At 38.6% G+C, this 14,748-nt stretch overlaps 1 protein-coding gene across 1 annotated transcript; it reads right to left on the reverse strand.

Annotated features, from left to right (window-relative positions):
• Positions 1 to 1,075: 1,075 nt before the first annotated feature.
• LOC131981687 (LON peptidase N-terminal domain and RING finger protein 3-like) lies at positions 1,076 to 14,748 on the reverse strand. The gene is made up of 12 exons (XM_059346091.1): positions 13,825 to 14,748; positions 9,607 to 9,725; positions 9,360 to 9,482; positions 8,350 to 8,466; positions 8,064 to 8,247; positions 7,878 to 7,953; positions 6,848 to 6,962; positions 4,886 to 5,007; positions 4,093 to 4,251; positions 3,176 to 3,338; positions 2,917 to 3,066; positions 1,076 to 1,428 (listed from the first exon to the last, which is right to left on the reverse strand). The coding sequence occupies exons 1-12, from the start codon at positions 14,510 to 14,512 to the stop codon at positions 1,270 to 1,272; spliced, it is 2,175 nt and encodes a 724-aa protein (XP_059202074.1). The 5' UTR covers positions 14,513 to 14,748; the 3' UTR covers positions 1,076 to 1,269.

Consider the following 14,748-nt stretch of genomic DNA (forward strand, 5'->3'; position numbering starts at 1 on the left):
TCGCTTTTTTGAAAAAGAGTCGCAATAGGGGTCTGAATAGTTGAGACAGTGTTAGACAAGCAACCCAGCTTCGATGCTGGTACTCCTGTCTGCTTCCCCCAAGCTGGGAGCATGCTTACCGCCAATACACTAATTTATATGGATAAGTGCCTCATACAACCACACTGCAAAAACTATCCCTTTAAAAAAAATTTAAAAAAAACCTTTGGAAAGTGAGCAGCTCAACATGTCATTCTGTGAAATGTAAACAATGCCACTGCATGCATAAATAATGAAAAAATAAATAAAATCCAACAAATAGAAAAATAATGGATGAATAAAACACATGAACAAGAGCCTTAAAGCACGCCAATGTAAATGTTCAGTCTGTTGTTATTCAGCTGCATGATGTGGAGTCAGACAGGGACAGAAGTGAAGGAAGGAAGACAGAATAGCAGCCAAAACATGATTGTTGTTAAAGTGACAAAAAGGTGGCAGAACAGTGAACACATAGATGTCTATCGGACATATCAATTATTTATATCTTATAAGTATTATTACCATTATTCACTCAACAGTAGTGAGTGCCTTTACACAAAATGGCAAATCCATTGTTTGCTCTCTTACAGAATTTATGTACATTTACAGAATGGGGGACACTGATTGGTTGAATTTGCAGTAGATGAATTTGAATGTCCGAACTGGAGAATTTGCTTTAAAGCTATGTTCAGACAGGAAGCTTTTTTGGAGAGAATTTGCTCATATCATACTGCAAAGTTTTTCACACAGAAAACATGTATGCAAGAGGAAGAGCATAGAACTACAAAAATGGAAGAAGACCAGAAAGGCAGCAGTGGAACCTGGACAAATGAAGACATATCAGTACAACAGTTTGTCGTAGTTAGCGTGTGCGCATTAGCATTGTTACAGTGACATCCGATTTTTTCAACGGAAGCGGATGATTGTGATTCTGTAATGTCGTTTGGAGAACTCAGATTTCCTTCCTGCCTGAGCTTAAGTCTGCATTGTTCCTGGGAGAATGTTTTGAATGAATGAAGATATCTATCAGATCTCTCTCTGCTTTTTTTTTTTTTTCTTTCTGTTAAAGAGAGTTCTGTGTAGAGGAGTCCGGCGCTGCTTTCTGAATGGGATGGCGCTACAACAAGGAAAGGTGCAACAGCATCAGTTTCTTTGAGCATCAAAAGGAAGAACAACAGGTCAACCGCTGCTTTGGAGGAGGCGGTTACTTCATTTTTCCAGGCGGGTGCACGCTCCGGGAGAGATTCACTGTCACCGGTGCCTGCTGTGGGTCATGAGGAGCAGCACCTTGCGGATGCCGCTGAGGCGGTCTTTCAGAGAGGTGAGGGCCAGGAACGGCAGCTGGGCCCGGCCTTCTAATGGAAGAACGGCGAGTAACCACCAACACCATGAGGGGCCGTTAGGACTGTCCTAAAGGAGGAGGAGACACAATGAGAGCGTTTTAAAGACTAAATAGTAACTTAAACACTTGTGCCTCAATGGGAAATTTTTCATTTCCGGCTGGTTTAATGGGTGTGGCATGCATTTTTGCAAAAGGTGTACCATCTTTTTCCGCATTTTTTTAAGTTCAACCTCAGCTCTTTTAATTAACTGTGTTTAGATCCTGGAAGGACAGAAATGTCCCCATTGAAAACCACAGCCATCAAAGCATAAAATCATGTATTCTGTTATATCAGACCATGGTTATAATTAGTGATGTGCCAATGAAGCCTCATGCCATTTCCTGGTTTCCACTAGAGTTATTGCTTACCTTGCACGGCAGGTACGAGATCATGCAAGAATCACTGAATCACGAGACCGTAAAACCCGCCTCGCCACGCTCCAAGTCATGCATTTAAGCCAGCGCTTCGGTCAATCGGCTTCCTGTGAGGAGCTACTGGCAGCTACGTGTGTGTGTGTGACGACACAGAGAGGTGACTGGTCATTCTAAACAACTACAGCGGCTCCTGAAGAGGTTAGCGTAGATGCTGCAACATCATCGCTTCTATCACAACTGACAGAAATTTCATCCAGCTAAAATGGGTCTGAGGTGGCTTGTTGGGAGCTTAGAGCTTGAGTTTGCTTGTTGCAAAAGAGTTCTTAATTTTTGGTGGTGATAGACAAATGGTTTGTCCAATCACCTGCCAGGTATTTTTTTTCAAGTGTCTGCCCTTTTCTAAGCGGTTACTAGTAACTTTTCCTCAGTTGGTTCTGTGTAACAAACCATCTGGCAGCATCAGGTTAGATTAATACTGCTGCATTATAGAAGAAAGTGCGTCAAAGTCAATATTGTTGCATATTACTGACATATCCCAAACTGGAAAAAAATTCTGAGCATTTAGTCAACAGACACTATTGTGTTTTTCAACATTTGCATCATGTAAACAATAATACATAGACTTTTTGGTAGTTTTTTGATGCAGATATTATGTCCTTAAAGAACAAAAGAGCAACTTTTTTTAAAGTGAGACACAATGGTGGAGTGCATATTACAGCTGGAGTTTTATAATGATAATTTTAGCCCTTTTTCAACGTCTTGAAAACAAACAAGTCCCACACGTATTGTCAAACATTTAAAACTGCTATTTTCAAACTTTTACAGCTCTTTCTTAGATTTGGCTTTGCATTTCTCTTAACACATGACCACATGAAAACCATGTAACCATGGTGCATGGTAACCTAGCTTTGTCCATTTTAGGTTAATTTGAGTTTCATGTTTTTACTCAAGTTGGGTTGGTAACAAATGACTTCTATGACATAAGTTTATTTTATCGACTCGTACACACACGACGACATGTCAATAACCTGTTTTCAGTAATTGCGGCATCATATTTTCATGTTAAATTAAGCACAAGACGCATTTGAAAGAAGGCTTAATAATTTAAGTAAAAATTGTGACTTTAAATTTTAAGTGTTTACCTGAAGTTTAGATTCTTTCTGAGGCATGGGTCCAAAGTGTCCTTCTATGCGTTCCTTCTGCTCGGCCTTCAAGGAGTTGACCCACACCAGCGCCTGGTCGTATACCGTGTCATGCAGGGACTGCAGCTCATGCTCTGCCAGACCCTCCACCTAAACACACACACACACACACACACACACAATTGAGTTATAAGATATTCTCCATCTCCCTCCCAGCTACTCCTCTCTCTCCACCTGTACCCTCTCTCTCTGTTCGTACCTTCACGTCCTCCAGGTACTCGATATCAGCTGTGTTGTATCCGTCCCTCTCGCTGTGCTGAATGACTTTAAACCTCCGTCTGCCGATGGTGTCCACAACTGAACGTCCGTCAGAAAAGAACTTCACATCGCGGATCTCCAGCAGACACCCGTAGTCTGCAAACCTGCAGACAAGAGAGGAGGGCGCAAAATTACACTTTCTGGAAACTAAGCCTTTTGAAAAAATAAAAAATAATAATGATGAGCAAACTCACTCTAAAAAACTTAATAAAACTAAATGAATTTGAAAACAAAAATTCACAAAATTTTTTTTAAACTAAAACTAATGAAAAATCCAAACCTATTATAACCTCTGTCTGATATAACAGAATACATTATTTTATGCTGTGATGGCTGTTGGTTTCAATGGGGACTTTTCTGTCCTTCCAGGATCTATACACAGTTAATTAAAAGAGCTGAGGTGGAAAGAAATTTAGAAAGCTAAGAAAGCTTAAAGAAATTGCGGAAAAAAAACCTTTCCACAAATGCATGCCACACACATTACAGGTGCATCTTGATAAATTTGACTACGATGAAAAGGTCCATTTCCAGTACTTCAAGTCAAATAGCTCCAACCAAGTATTGAGTCATATAGATGGACATACTTTTCAACATTTACATATTAAACATACTTTTTAAAATTGGTCTTCTGTAATATTCAAATTTTGAGACACTGAATTTTAGGTCTTCATGAAAGCCATAATCATTATAATTAGAAGAAATTAAATAAATGAAAACATGAAATGTTTCATTCTGTGTGTAATGGATCTATATAATGTGTTATTTCTTCTTTTTGGATTTAATTACTGACATAAATAAACTTTTTTATGATATTCTAATTAATTGAGATGCACCCGTACATGATTCCTTAATACTGACCCTTTGAGGTTGTCTCCCAGACACATGCCAAAAAGGTTGGTTCCCGTCTCTATGCATCTGCGAATCATCAGTCTGTAGCAGGGCTCGAAGATATGGAGAGGGCACGGCACAGTGGGGAAGGCCATGGTGCACACAAATATAGGCAAATTCTTGTTAAGACTGAGGAGAGACAAAAACAAAGACACATGTGTTTAATGTGGTGCACAGGGGTCAAGAATTAACTCTCAATCTCAACTTGTGAGCCAATTTAAATTATTAATATTTTTTAACATCTATCTATCTATCTATCTATCTGTCTGTCTGTCTGTCTGTCTGTCTGTCTGTCTGTCTGTCTGTCTGTCTGTCTGTCTGTCTGTCTGTCTGTCTGTCTGTCTATCTATCTATCTAATTGAAAAGTCTTAAAATTGTTAACAAAATACATAGTTTAAAACTACAATTCCAGAAAACGCACACCTAGCTTTTAGGCTAAATACAAAAACATCCTGCCTACTGCTGGAGGGCATCAATTTCCCTCCAGTTTAGGAGGTTTTTATTGGGGTCCCTTCCAGCCGTCAGCACAGTGCTACTTGATGCCTGAGATGACGCACGCTAAGAGGTCAGTGTGTCAGACACGTGTTATCTACTGTGGGTTAGTGGGTCAAACCGTCAAAGGTCTTTACATAGCATGTTATGTCAGTCACACATATTCTAACACAAGCCATAATCTGTGTGAAGATAGCATTTGGCAAGGAAAAAAAGGGTGCAAGCAGATATTTAGATAGCAGAAAGGAGCAGATGAGAACACAAAACTTACTTTGAGAGCTCTGCCATTTCATCCTTGTGGATCTTTTGTCTTTCTAAGAGCTCGGAGGGAAGATACTTGGATATCAGGTTCTCCATTAACACGGTCTTACAGTATTGCCTCTGGACCAGGTACTGGAGAGAGATACAGACAGAGACTATGTTAGAGCTGTGTTTATAGTGGCAGAAACACAAGAGAAATAGTAACTCACATAGTTTTCAGCGACATCCATATTGAGGCCTGCTCTCTATTTTAACCTGTAACCTCATCTTATTACCTCTGCAAAGAAAGTTTTGGCTGTTTGTTTGTTTGTTTGTTTGTTTGTCAGCAGGATTACAGGAAAACTACTGGCCTGATTTTCATGAGACTTAGTAGCAGGGTGAAGCGTGGGCCAAAGAAGAACTCATTATATTTGGAGTGGAATCGAATCACGGTATGGATATTTGTGCTGTATTCTAGTTTTGTGCCTTTTCCATCAAATTAGCTCTGGTTCTCAAAGTGGTTAGGGTCAGCCTTCAGCTGGGAACCAGCCTGCATTCATTTGATCAGTACCATTTTAATTAAGGTTGTCTTCAAAAGAGGGTGTTGCGCAATGCACAAAAGGAGTATACTGTAATACAGACCAAGTGGAATAACTATATATGAGAAGATGTAGAGCACTATAAGATATGCAAGCCCACAAAACCTGATTCCAGCTTGACTTTTCAGGTTCCAAACAAATTTATTTATGGTCGATATTCTCCGGAAAATCGGTTTGGAATTAGCTGTGCAAACCGAAACAGAACCCGCTGCACGTTGGTGGAAAAGGGGTATGTGTGGTTGGCCCTGATAGTGAGCTTATTGAGTCATCGGGTATCAGCCGTGACATAACCGCTCCATATTAAACACAGTTTGTGCGTCAATTCCACTATTGGTTACATTCAATCAGTTGTGGCAGGCCACCAACTCTGTTTTTAGTTCAAAAGCGACCCCTGGACTCATGTTACCTTACATAAAAACGACCCCAATGACTTCCACAGAAGGCTATATAGATTTAAATTGGGATTAAGAGAGCACTGGTGTCAGATTGGGATATCGGCAAATTGTGACGGTCCCTCTCCTTTATGCCTTTGTTGTTTTGTTTGCGGACACACAACATTAATACTTAATACTTTTAATACTTAGCCCATATTTGAAAATACTAAGCCATTATTTGAAAATACTAAGACATTATATTATAATACTAAGCCATTATTTTGAAATACTAAGCCATTATTTTTTAAATTGTAAGCCATTTAAAAAAAATCCTAAGCCATTATTTTAAAAAACAAAGACATTATTTTGAAATACTTAATCATTATTTTGAATTACCAAGCCATTATTTTGCAATACTAAGCCATTATTTGAAATACTAAGCCATTATTTTGAAATACTAAGCCATTATTTTGCAATACTAAGCCATTATTTGAAATACTAAGCCATTATTTTGAAATACTAAGCCATTATTTTGCAATACTAAGCCATTATTTGAAATACTAAGCCATTATTTTGAAATACTAGGCCATTATTTTTAAAATGCTAAGCCATTATTTTGAAATCCTAAGACATTATTTTGAAACACTAAATCAATGTTTTGAACAACATCTTCTTTTTACATTACAGCTACACTCATGCACACTACTGCATTGACTGATAATCACGCTTCATCGTAACTTAGGTTTGTGTTTTGATTGATCGCGATTTTGGTCTGTTTGCTGTTTTATTTGTGACTGCAGGCGCGTAACCGTTTGTTCACCCTCGCTGGTAGGCCTGTTCACGTGTGGCACATTTTTGATACCGATCCAAATTTGTGAATGGAGTGGTCGTCATAGTTGACGTGACTGGATTTTGGGAGGGTTTCCTGCGGGATTCCCTATGTGCGTAATTCCTTTTCGGTGGCCAAAAGATAAGAGTGTGTGTGATAGTAACACTATAGGGGAGCATTACAGCACGTACCTCGGACAGCTCCTCTTTACAGAGTGGACACTGAGGGTTGTGGTCCAGACATCTCTCCAGACAGCGGAGACAGAACGTGTGACCACACGGTGTCGTCACTGGCTCATAGAAAAGTCTGGTTGGGAGACACAGAAAAACATACAGAACCTTAGAACACACGGCTGAAACTATTGATCATTTTCATAAGAAAACATTCTCCCAGTTATTTTTTTAATTCCTTCTAGGGCTGGGAGATATATCGATATAAAAAATATATCAATATATATATATATATATATATTTTTTTTTTTTTTTTAAATGTGATATAGAATTAGACCATATCGCATATATCGATACAGTTAAAAAATATATATTATATTAATGCTGCCCTTACTAGGGTTTGTCATATTTAGTTCTTTTGTAATGTTTGATATTCTTTTTCTCATATAAATATATTTATTTCAGAAAAAGATTGGCCGATTTGATTTCATCGGCTATTTTTATTTAAGATATTTTTTAATTTAAACTTGCACTTTATGGAGTTTTGATTTTTTTTAAAAAGGTACTCCTGTTGTTATACAGTATTTATGTTCAGTTAGGTGAACGGTTTCAATAAAACTCCCAGTGACATGTCATATTTGACTGACTGAACATTTGCTCTCACTTTGCGATAAAAATATTGGGATACATAACATATATCAATATTCAGCCTAAATATATCGGGATATGTTTTTTGGTCCATATCGGCCCAGCCCTAATTCCTTCATTAATCATTTAGTTTATAAATTGTGAAAAGATATTGATATTGGCATGAATGTCTGCTGTCTGGTCCCACACCGGCTGCCAGCCAAGACAAAGACTCTTTTATATTCCTTCTTCAAGGCTGTATTTCCTTGTAATGACGCCCTAAAAGCTTCACATAACCCATGATTTCATAACAGGCTGTATAAATGTCAGTGGTAATTTAGCACGTTACACAACTGCTTACTGTATTGAATGGTGTGTGATAATAAAGGTGCAACTCTGAGTCAAGCTATAAAGCAAATCTCACCTCATACAAAGAGAACACTCCAGATCTGTCGGGTCCAGAACTGCAGAACTCACTGGATCAGTCCCCTCTGCTGGCTCTGAATGGAGAAATTGTCATATAAAAATAAGACATAAATTCTGATAATGCAGAGAGTGTACATGTGTGCCTTTGACTGTGTGTATGTGTGTGCAAACTCCAGAAGCTCACCAGTCTTTGCTCTCTTGCAATCGTCTCCTCCCTCCTCCACCTCCTCCTCTGTGCTCCTCTGTTTCCTTTTGAGGAGGAAACGATGGTCCGGCCTCCTGACATCAGGGTTTCGCTGACCTTTGACCTCACCTCCCTCTGAGCTCTCAGATGTGGACGCTGATGACATCAAGCTAGGACTAAAGATCTGAGAAAAAGGAAAGAGGATAATGAAACCTCTTGTCTCCTTAATGTCATGCTTTTTTTTTTTTTTAAACCTGCTGACTGCCAAAAGTGTAGCATCTCTTACCTGGGAGGGAATGTGGATGCTGTTCTTGATGTGCCCTCTGAAAAACAGTGTACTGGAGCAGTCCGAGATGTGTTCAGGGACCTGATCAGTAACTGGAGCCAGGAGATCACACAGGAGCTGAGAGAAGACAACATGCAGCGGTGTGATTATTCTGCATGCATTTATGATAGTACAACAATTTCAATGGCAATGTCTCATGACAAAGCCATTATTTTGAAATATTAGATCATTGTTTTGAAATACTAAGCCATTATTTCAAAGTACTAAGCCATTATTTTGAAATCCTAAGCCATTATTTTGAAATACTAGATCATTGTTTTGTAATACTAAGCCATTATTTTGAAATACTAAGCCATTATTTTTGAAATTCTAAATCATTATTTTTTAAATATTACATAATAATGTTGAGATACTAAGCCATTGTCATGAAATACTAAGCCATTATTTTTTTTAATGCTAAGCCATTATTTTTTAAAATGCTATGCCATTATTTTGAAATACTAAATCATTATTTCTGAAACGTTATGCCATTATTTTTCCTATATTGCTAAGTCATTATTTTGAAATACTAAGCCATTATTATTTGAAATTCTAAATCATTATTTTTTAAATATTACATAATAATGTTGAGATACTAAGCCATTGTCATGAAATACTAAGCCATTATTTTTTTTAAATGCTAAGCCATTATTTTTTTAAATGCTAAGCCATTATTTTGAAATACTAAATCATTATTTCTGAAACGTTATGCCATTATTTTTGCTATATTGCTAAGTCATTAACTTGAAATACTAAGTCATTAATTGGAAAATAAATTCAGAAATGGGTTTCCATTAATGTACACAGAGGTGCTTTAATTTGCAAAAAATAAGTTTTAACCTGTTAACTATACAGCAAAATGAGGAAATGATGTGAAAAACAATAACAATATTGTCTTTTGGAAGATTAACAAATGTACAAGTATACTTTAAACTGATATTAATCCATGACAACAGTAGTGCTGGCTTTACCTTGTGCGCCTCAGTCTTGGCCAGTCTACAGTCAGGCTCTATGGACAGACAGACCAGGTACTCCCTCAGAGCCTCCTCCGTCCTGCCCAGGGACACCAGGGCCTGGGCCTTACGGATATGACCCTGTAGGCAGGAGGAACATATTTTTATAGCTATACATATGTACAAATATTATATTAATTAGAATGATTATATTTTTTATGAACATAAGCTGATGACTGTAATATTTTTAGAAGGTCAGCCATACCTTGGACCAGTAAGGCATGAGTCTGCAGGCCATCCCTGCGTCTCTCAGAGCTTTTTCATAGTGTCTCAGACTGGAGTGGATCTGGGAGCGGTTACTGAACAGTATGTGGTCCATGGGTGCTGAGGAAGAGACAGAGAAAGACAGTCAGGTGGTGAGGTTCCAGTAGCTCCAACTAAGTATTGAGTCACATAGATGACATACTTTTCAGAGGCCAACATTCACATATTAAACATACTTTTTAAAAATTTGTATTATTAAAATTTTTTGAGACGCTGAATTTTGAGTCTTCATTAAATGTAAGCCATAATCATTATAATTATATAATAAGAAATTTAATAAATTAAGACATGAAATGTTTCATTCTGTGTGTAATGGATCTTTATGTGTTATTTCCACTTTTTGAATTGAATTACTGACATAAATAAACTTTCTACGATGTTCTAATTTATTTAGATGCACCTGTAAGTGTGACAAGAAAAAAGGCCTGCAATGTTCAATCTTTTTAAATTATCAGTGGGGGTTAAAAAAAAATCACTATTTCAAAAACCTCTGGATCTAAAACAGAGAGAAGCCACATTATCATCCTCACATTTGCAGCTGGAACTAGTACGTTTTTGGGCATTTTTTCTTGGTAAATGACTTAAACTTTAATTGCAAATAGGTACTCTGTCAATCAACTAAACGTTGATTTTTGTTCAACCACATTTAAAACCGTAACATACTGTGTCAGTTTCATGACCCCTATACTGCAGCAACTGTTTCACAACATACTGCAGGATTAAAAAAATATATATATATATATCGCCACCACTTGTTTATTTTATTATGTCTTTAAAAGCATTTACTGGTGACATAAGGTTTCAAGTTACATGGAAGAAGGAATGTTTAAAACTGATCAGTTTCCCACATTATAAAACATGTTACGCAAAAAAAAGAAGTGCTGCCTTATAAAACCGCACAGCACTATCAAGGTCACCCACATTCCAGGTTTCATAACGGTAGAAACTTATGCAAACGTCGCAGCTACCCCTATGGGAATCAGAGGGAAACGTTTCCCCGGCTATAGTACAGACACAGGTAGCAAATCATTCTATGGAGTAAAACAGGAATGGGGATATAGGGGAGAAGAGGGCATTATTTCACAGGGCAATTTAAGAAATTTAAGGTGTGCCACAGGTTTTAGATTTAAATGCATTTAGAGTATCAGGCATAGTATTTGTAAAAAGTGGACAGATGTAGGACAGAGGAACGAGCAAAAATACTGCTGGAAACGTATATTTTCAAGAGTGAATACTGCTTTTTAACACACACACCTGAGATAATTATAAATCTAAGGACGTTGTACTGACTTGCATTAATTCCCTGAAGACCTGCCCTAATCAAACCCATAATCACTACGACAAGTCTAGACACAACCTTTTGCCAAAGCTTAATCCGGATGCAAATATAAATTTTATCACATAATGTTTCATTCCCATAATGTGACGATGCAAAGCGCACACACACACACACACACACACATGCACACACGCACTTAATGGCATCAAATATATTTGCATAAAATATACTGATATACGCAACAGATTTGCAAGTACAACAAGCGACACGCCTATAGTCGCCTTGCTCCCAAACTATTTGCACAAATTATTTAGTCAAGCATTATTGATTGCTTGCCTTAAGTTAATAACAGGTTCAAATTAAGTCACTGGGCAGCCCTTCACCCCTCAGCCAAAATCAAAGATCAACATTTCCTACAGGCCGGCTCTGCAAGTCATTGTGGTTTGAAACCGGCCCTTTCATAATAAGAGAGTTATGTCATTCTTTGTTAATTATTATTTAGTGAATCACCTTTGCTAAACAAGCTGAATCACTTTGAATATTCTGTTGCACACTAACATCCTGGAAACAGCCCAGGATAATATCATGGCATTACTGTGGGTGCTAACAGACAATTACTGGTCCACTGCATCTGCTGGGAGATAAATAATCTACTGGTGGGGACCAGATATCTGTGTCTTCTATCAGCTGTCAGGGAAACTGCTTCTCAGAGGATTCAACTGTCAGTGAAACTAGTAACTTTAAACGTATAAAGAGTGTGTACAGTGCAGCACAACACAGTGAAGTTAAAAGAGGTCGGATCAAGTATAAGACTTGTGTGCCAGAGGAGACTCTCACTTTCAGGAGTTGACAAAGTGCCACAGAGTCTGTTTCACAGTGGGATCTGACTCAATTCCAGTCAAGTTACTTGATCCAGCTTTGTATAATACATAATCAGATATGTAAGTGTATGTCGGACATGTCTGTCTCTCTCCAATATAACTAAACTGTATGGCATGCAGCGTATGGTGCTCAATGCATGCACTAAAATAAAAAAATCTGAAACTCCAACAGCAATTATTCTTTGCAGAAACCATCACCCGGATACTCAAGATACCCACAGATCTTATAGGGAGCAACTGCATGTAGGAACTATGACAGAGACATCTCGCTGACAGATATCTTGCAACTTACAACATAAAAAATATGCTTTGTTTTGGGGGTAAACTAACTTCCAGACTGTGGATTGACTATATATAAAGTTTAAATCTGTGCATATAATAGTTTATAATCCCTGTCTGTGGGTTTCATCCCCACACTTCCTCCGCCTATATAAATCCTCTTTTACGTTTACTTGTAGTGGAGTAATTCTGCAGTTTGGTATTAGTACTTTTACTGAAGTAAATGATCTGAATACTTCATCCACCACTGCTGAGTACATTTACTTAGATACTGTACTTAAGTACTAATTCACAGCACTTGTATTTGAGTCTTTTTTATTCACTTTGTGCTTGAAATATTGTACCTATTTACTACACTAGCTTCAATGTATCTGATATTTTTTCATATAATACATATAATGATTGACAGAAAATCAATATGAAAGCGAGACACAATGGTTCCAGCTTTACAAATGAAACCATTTACTGCTTTTCTTATTAATAATTATATATAATTGTAATTTATTAGTAATAATGTTGGGTTTTTGGACTGTTGGTTGGACAAAACAAACATTGTAGTATCACTTTGGGATCTGGGTAATGGAGATGCGCCGTTTCTGACTATTTTCATGTTTTTTTTTCACAAACCAAACAATCAATAAAATAATCTCACTGGTAGATATCTTGCAACATACAACATTAGAAAACTCCAACAGCAATTATTCTTTGCAGAAACCATCACCCGGATACTTAAGATGCCCACAGATTTTATAGGGAGCAACTACATGTAGGAACTATGAAAAAGACATCTCGCTGGCAGATATCTTGCAACTTACAACATTATTTTAAAAATGCATAATGTGTTTTGGGGGTAAACTAACTTCACTAAAAGTTAGTTTACCCTTAGTTTAAACTGTGGATCCTAATAACTGAATATATATAAAGTTTAACTCCTTGCATATAACAGTTTATAATCCCTGTCTGTGGGTTCCCTCCGCCTATATAAATCCTCTGGTAGCTCTTAGCATCGCTGTCTCTAGTGGTGACCTAAAATTGTACCCTTGACCTACATTAGCCTGAATCATTGTTTGACGTTACACAACAGGGAGCTGAGGGGGGCGGTGACGTGCTTACGAAATGTTTGGTCCACTAGCCCAGCCTACATAATCATGTTATCCAACACATGGCTCAGTGCTGAGGCTCAGTCAGATGCCAGCAGAGGCAGACAGCTACAGCTACAGTATATAACACACTTATGAAACACAGCAGTATCATTGTTGTTTCTTTTAACAATGATAAAACAATAACCTCTTAACCTACTCTACCCTCATTTTATGCTGTATTATATGTTTTATGTATGTCACATTGAGGTTTATTTTATCTGATTTATATATAATGTTAATGCAATGTTTAGTCATGATTTTTACTTTAAGCACATTGCCTGCCGTATGAAATGTGTTATATAAATTTGACTTGATTTTGACTTGATTTTACGTTATAACAGCGTTATATTATCATTATTACTACTACTATGTATTTCAGGTTACATGACAAGTCAAGTGACATGCTGTTATGCAGCAAAAAAAAAACCTTGTTAGACTTAAAAGCATGTTGGGAATGTAGTCTAACAGAAGGGTAAAGTTGCAAAAATATGCACATACGCAGTAAAAAAAATGCATGAATGCAAACTGCATTGGCATATGTTGCTGAACCCTATAAGAGAGCTGAGTGGATGTCCTACCTATGAGTATGGCTTGGTTGTATCTCTCCAGCGCTGCTTCCATCTTCCTCTCGGCGTACAGCGCGTTGCCCTCCCGCCTCAGCCGGCCGGCCTGGTGCGAGGTCGGGAACCACTTGGCTAGCAAGTTGCTGAGGACCACATTGACCCTGTAGGTCTGGACGTCGGCCACTCTGGAGCTGTCCTTGCACTCCTTACACATGACCGGCCGCTCCTTCTCCTTCATCTCCCTCTCCAGACACTTCTTACAGAAGCTGTGTCCGCACGGCAGAGTCACCGGCTCGAACAGAAAGCTCAGACAGATCCGGCAAGTGATGTCTTCATAGCCGAAACCTGTGGCTCCAACTCCGGAGGATGGAGCTGCTGCTGCCGCCGCGCCCTCTCCTCTCCCCGGGCCCCGGTCCCCCCAGTCCTGCCTCTTGATACTGTCCGACAGGTACTCTATGAGGCTGCTCAGGTGGACAGGTTTCAGTCTCTCTGTCTCTGACGCTTGTCGGTACAAGTCGAAAGCTTCTGGGAATTTACCCCCAAATGCGAGCGCGTCAGCCCGCTTCACCATCAGCTCCTGCCGGCTCTGTGGATCTCCGGGACCCGCTAGTTGGCACTCGTAGATATCCGCAGCCAGGTCGAAGTTTTTCAACTGGAAAGCCTCTGCTGCCAGCTGCAGCATACTCTCCCTCTCTGTCCCCATAGTCAGCAAGTATGAAGTCTCTCCACTCACCTATGGGTGCGGATCTGCTCCAGACCCCCGCTGTCTGTCATGCCTGCTGCTGGGGAACGAATGACCACACTGACGGCACACTGCTGAGTCCAGGGAGCACCCATATTATTCTCAATGGAGCAGCGCATAAGGGGAAAAAAAACGGTTACGTAAATTTGTGTCATGTGATGCCGGCCAGCTGTTCTCATTGGACGAGTTCAGGAAAA

The sequence above is a fragment of the Centropristis striata genome, chromosome 12, assembly GCF_030273125.1.
Source record: "Centropristis striata isolate RG_2023a ecotype Rhode Island chromosome 12, C.striata_1.0, whole genome shotgun sequence".
In the NCBI taxonomy this organism is placed as follows: Eukaryota; Metazoa; Chordata; class Actinopteri; order Perciformes; family Serranidae; genus Centropristis; species Centropristis striata.

Bases quoted from the DNA above. Each gene is read 5' to 3' on its own strand.
- LOC131981687 (XM_059346091.1), bottom strand. From the start codon at position 14,512: ATGGGGACAGAGAGGGAGAGTATGCTGCAGCTGGCAGCAGAGGCTTTC. The intron at 8,467-9,359 runs GTAAAGCCAGCA...GTCTTCTCTCAG, and splicing joins CCAAGACTGAGGCGCACAAG to CTCCTGTGTGATCTCCTGGC. The intron at 3,339-4,092 runs GTCAGTATTAAG...TCTTGTCTGCAG, and splicing joins CTGGGAGACAACCTCAAAGG to GTTTGCAGACTACGGGTGTC.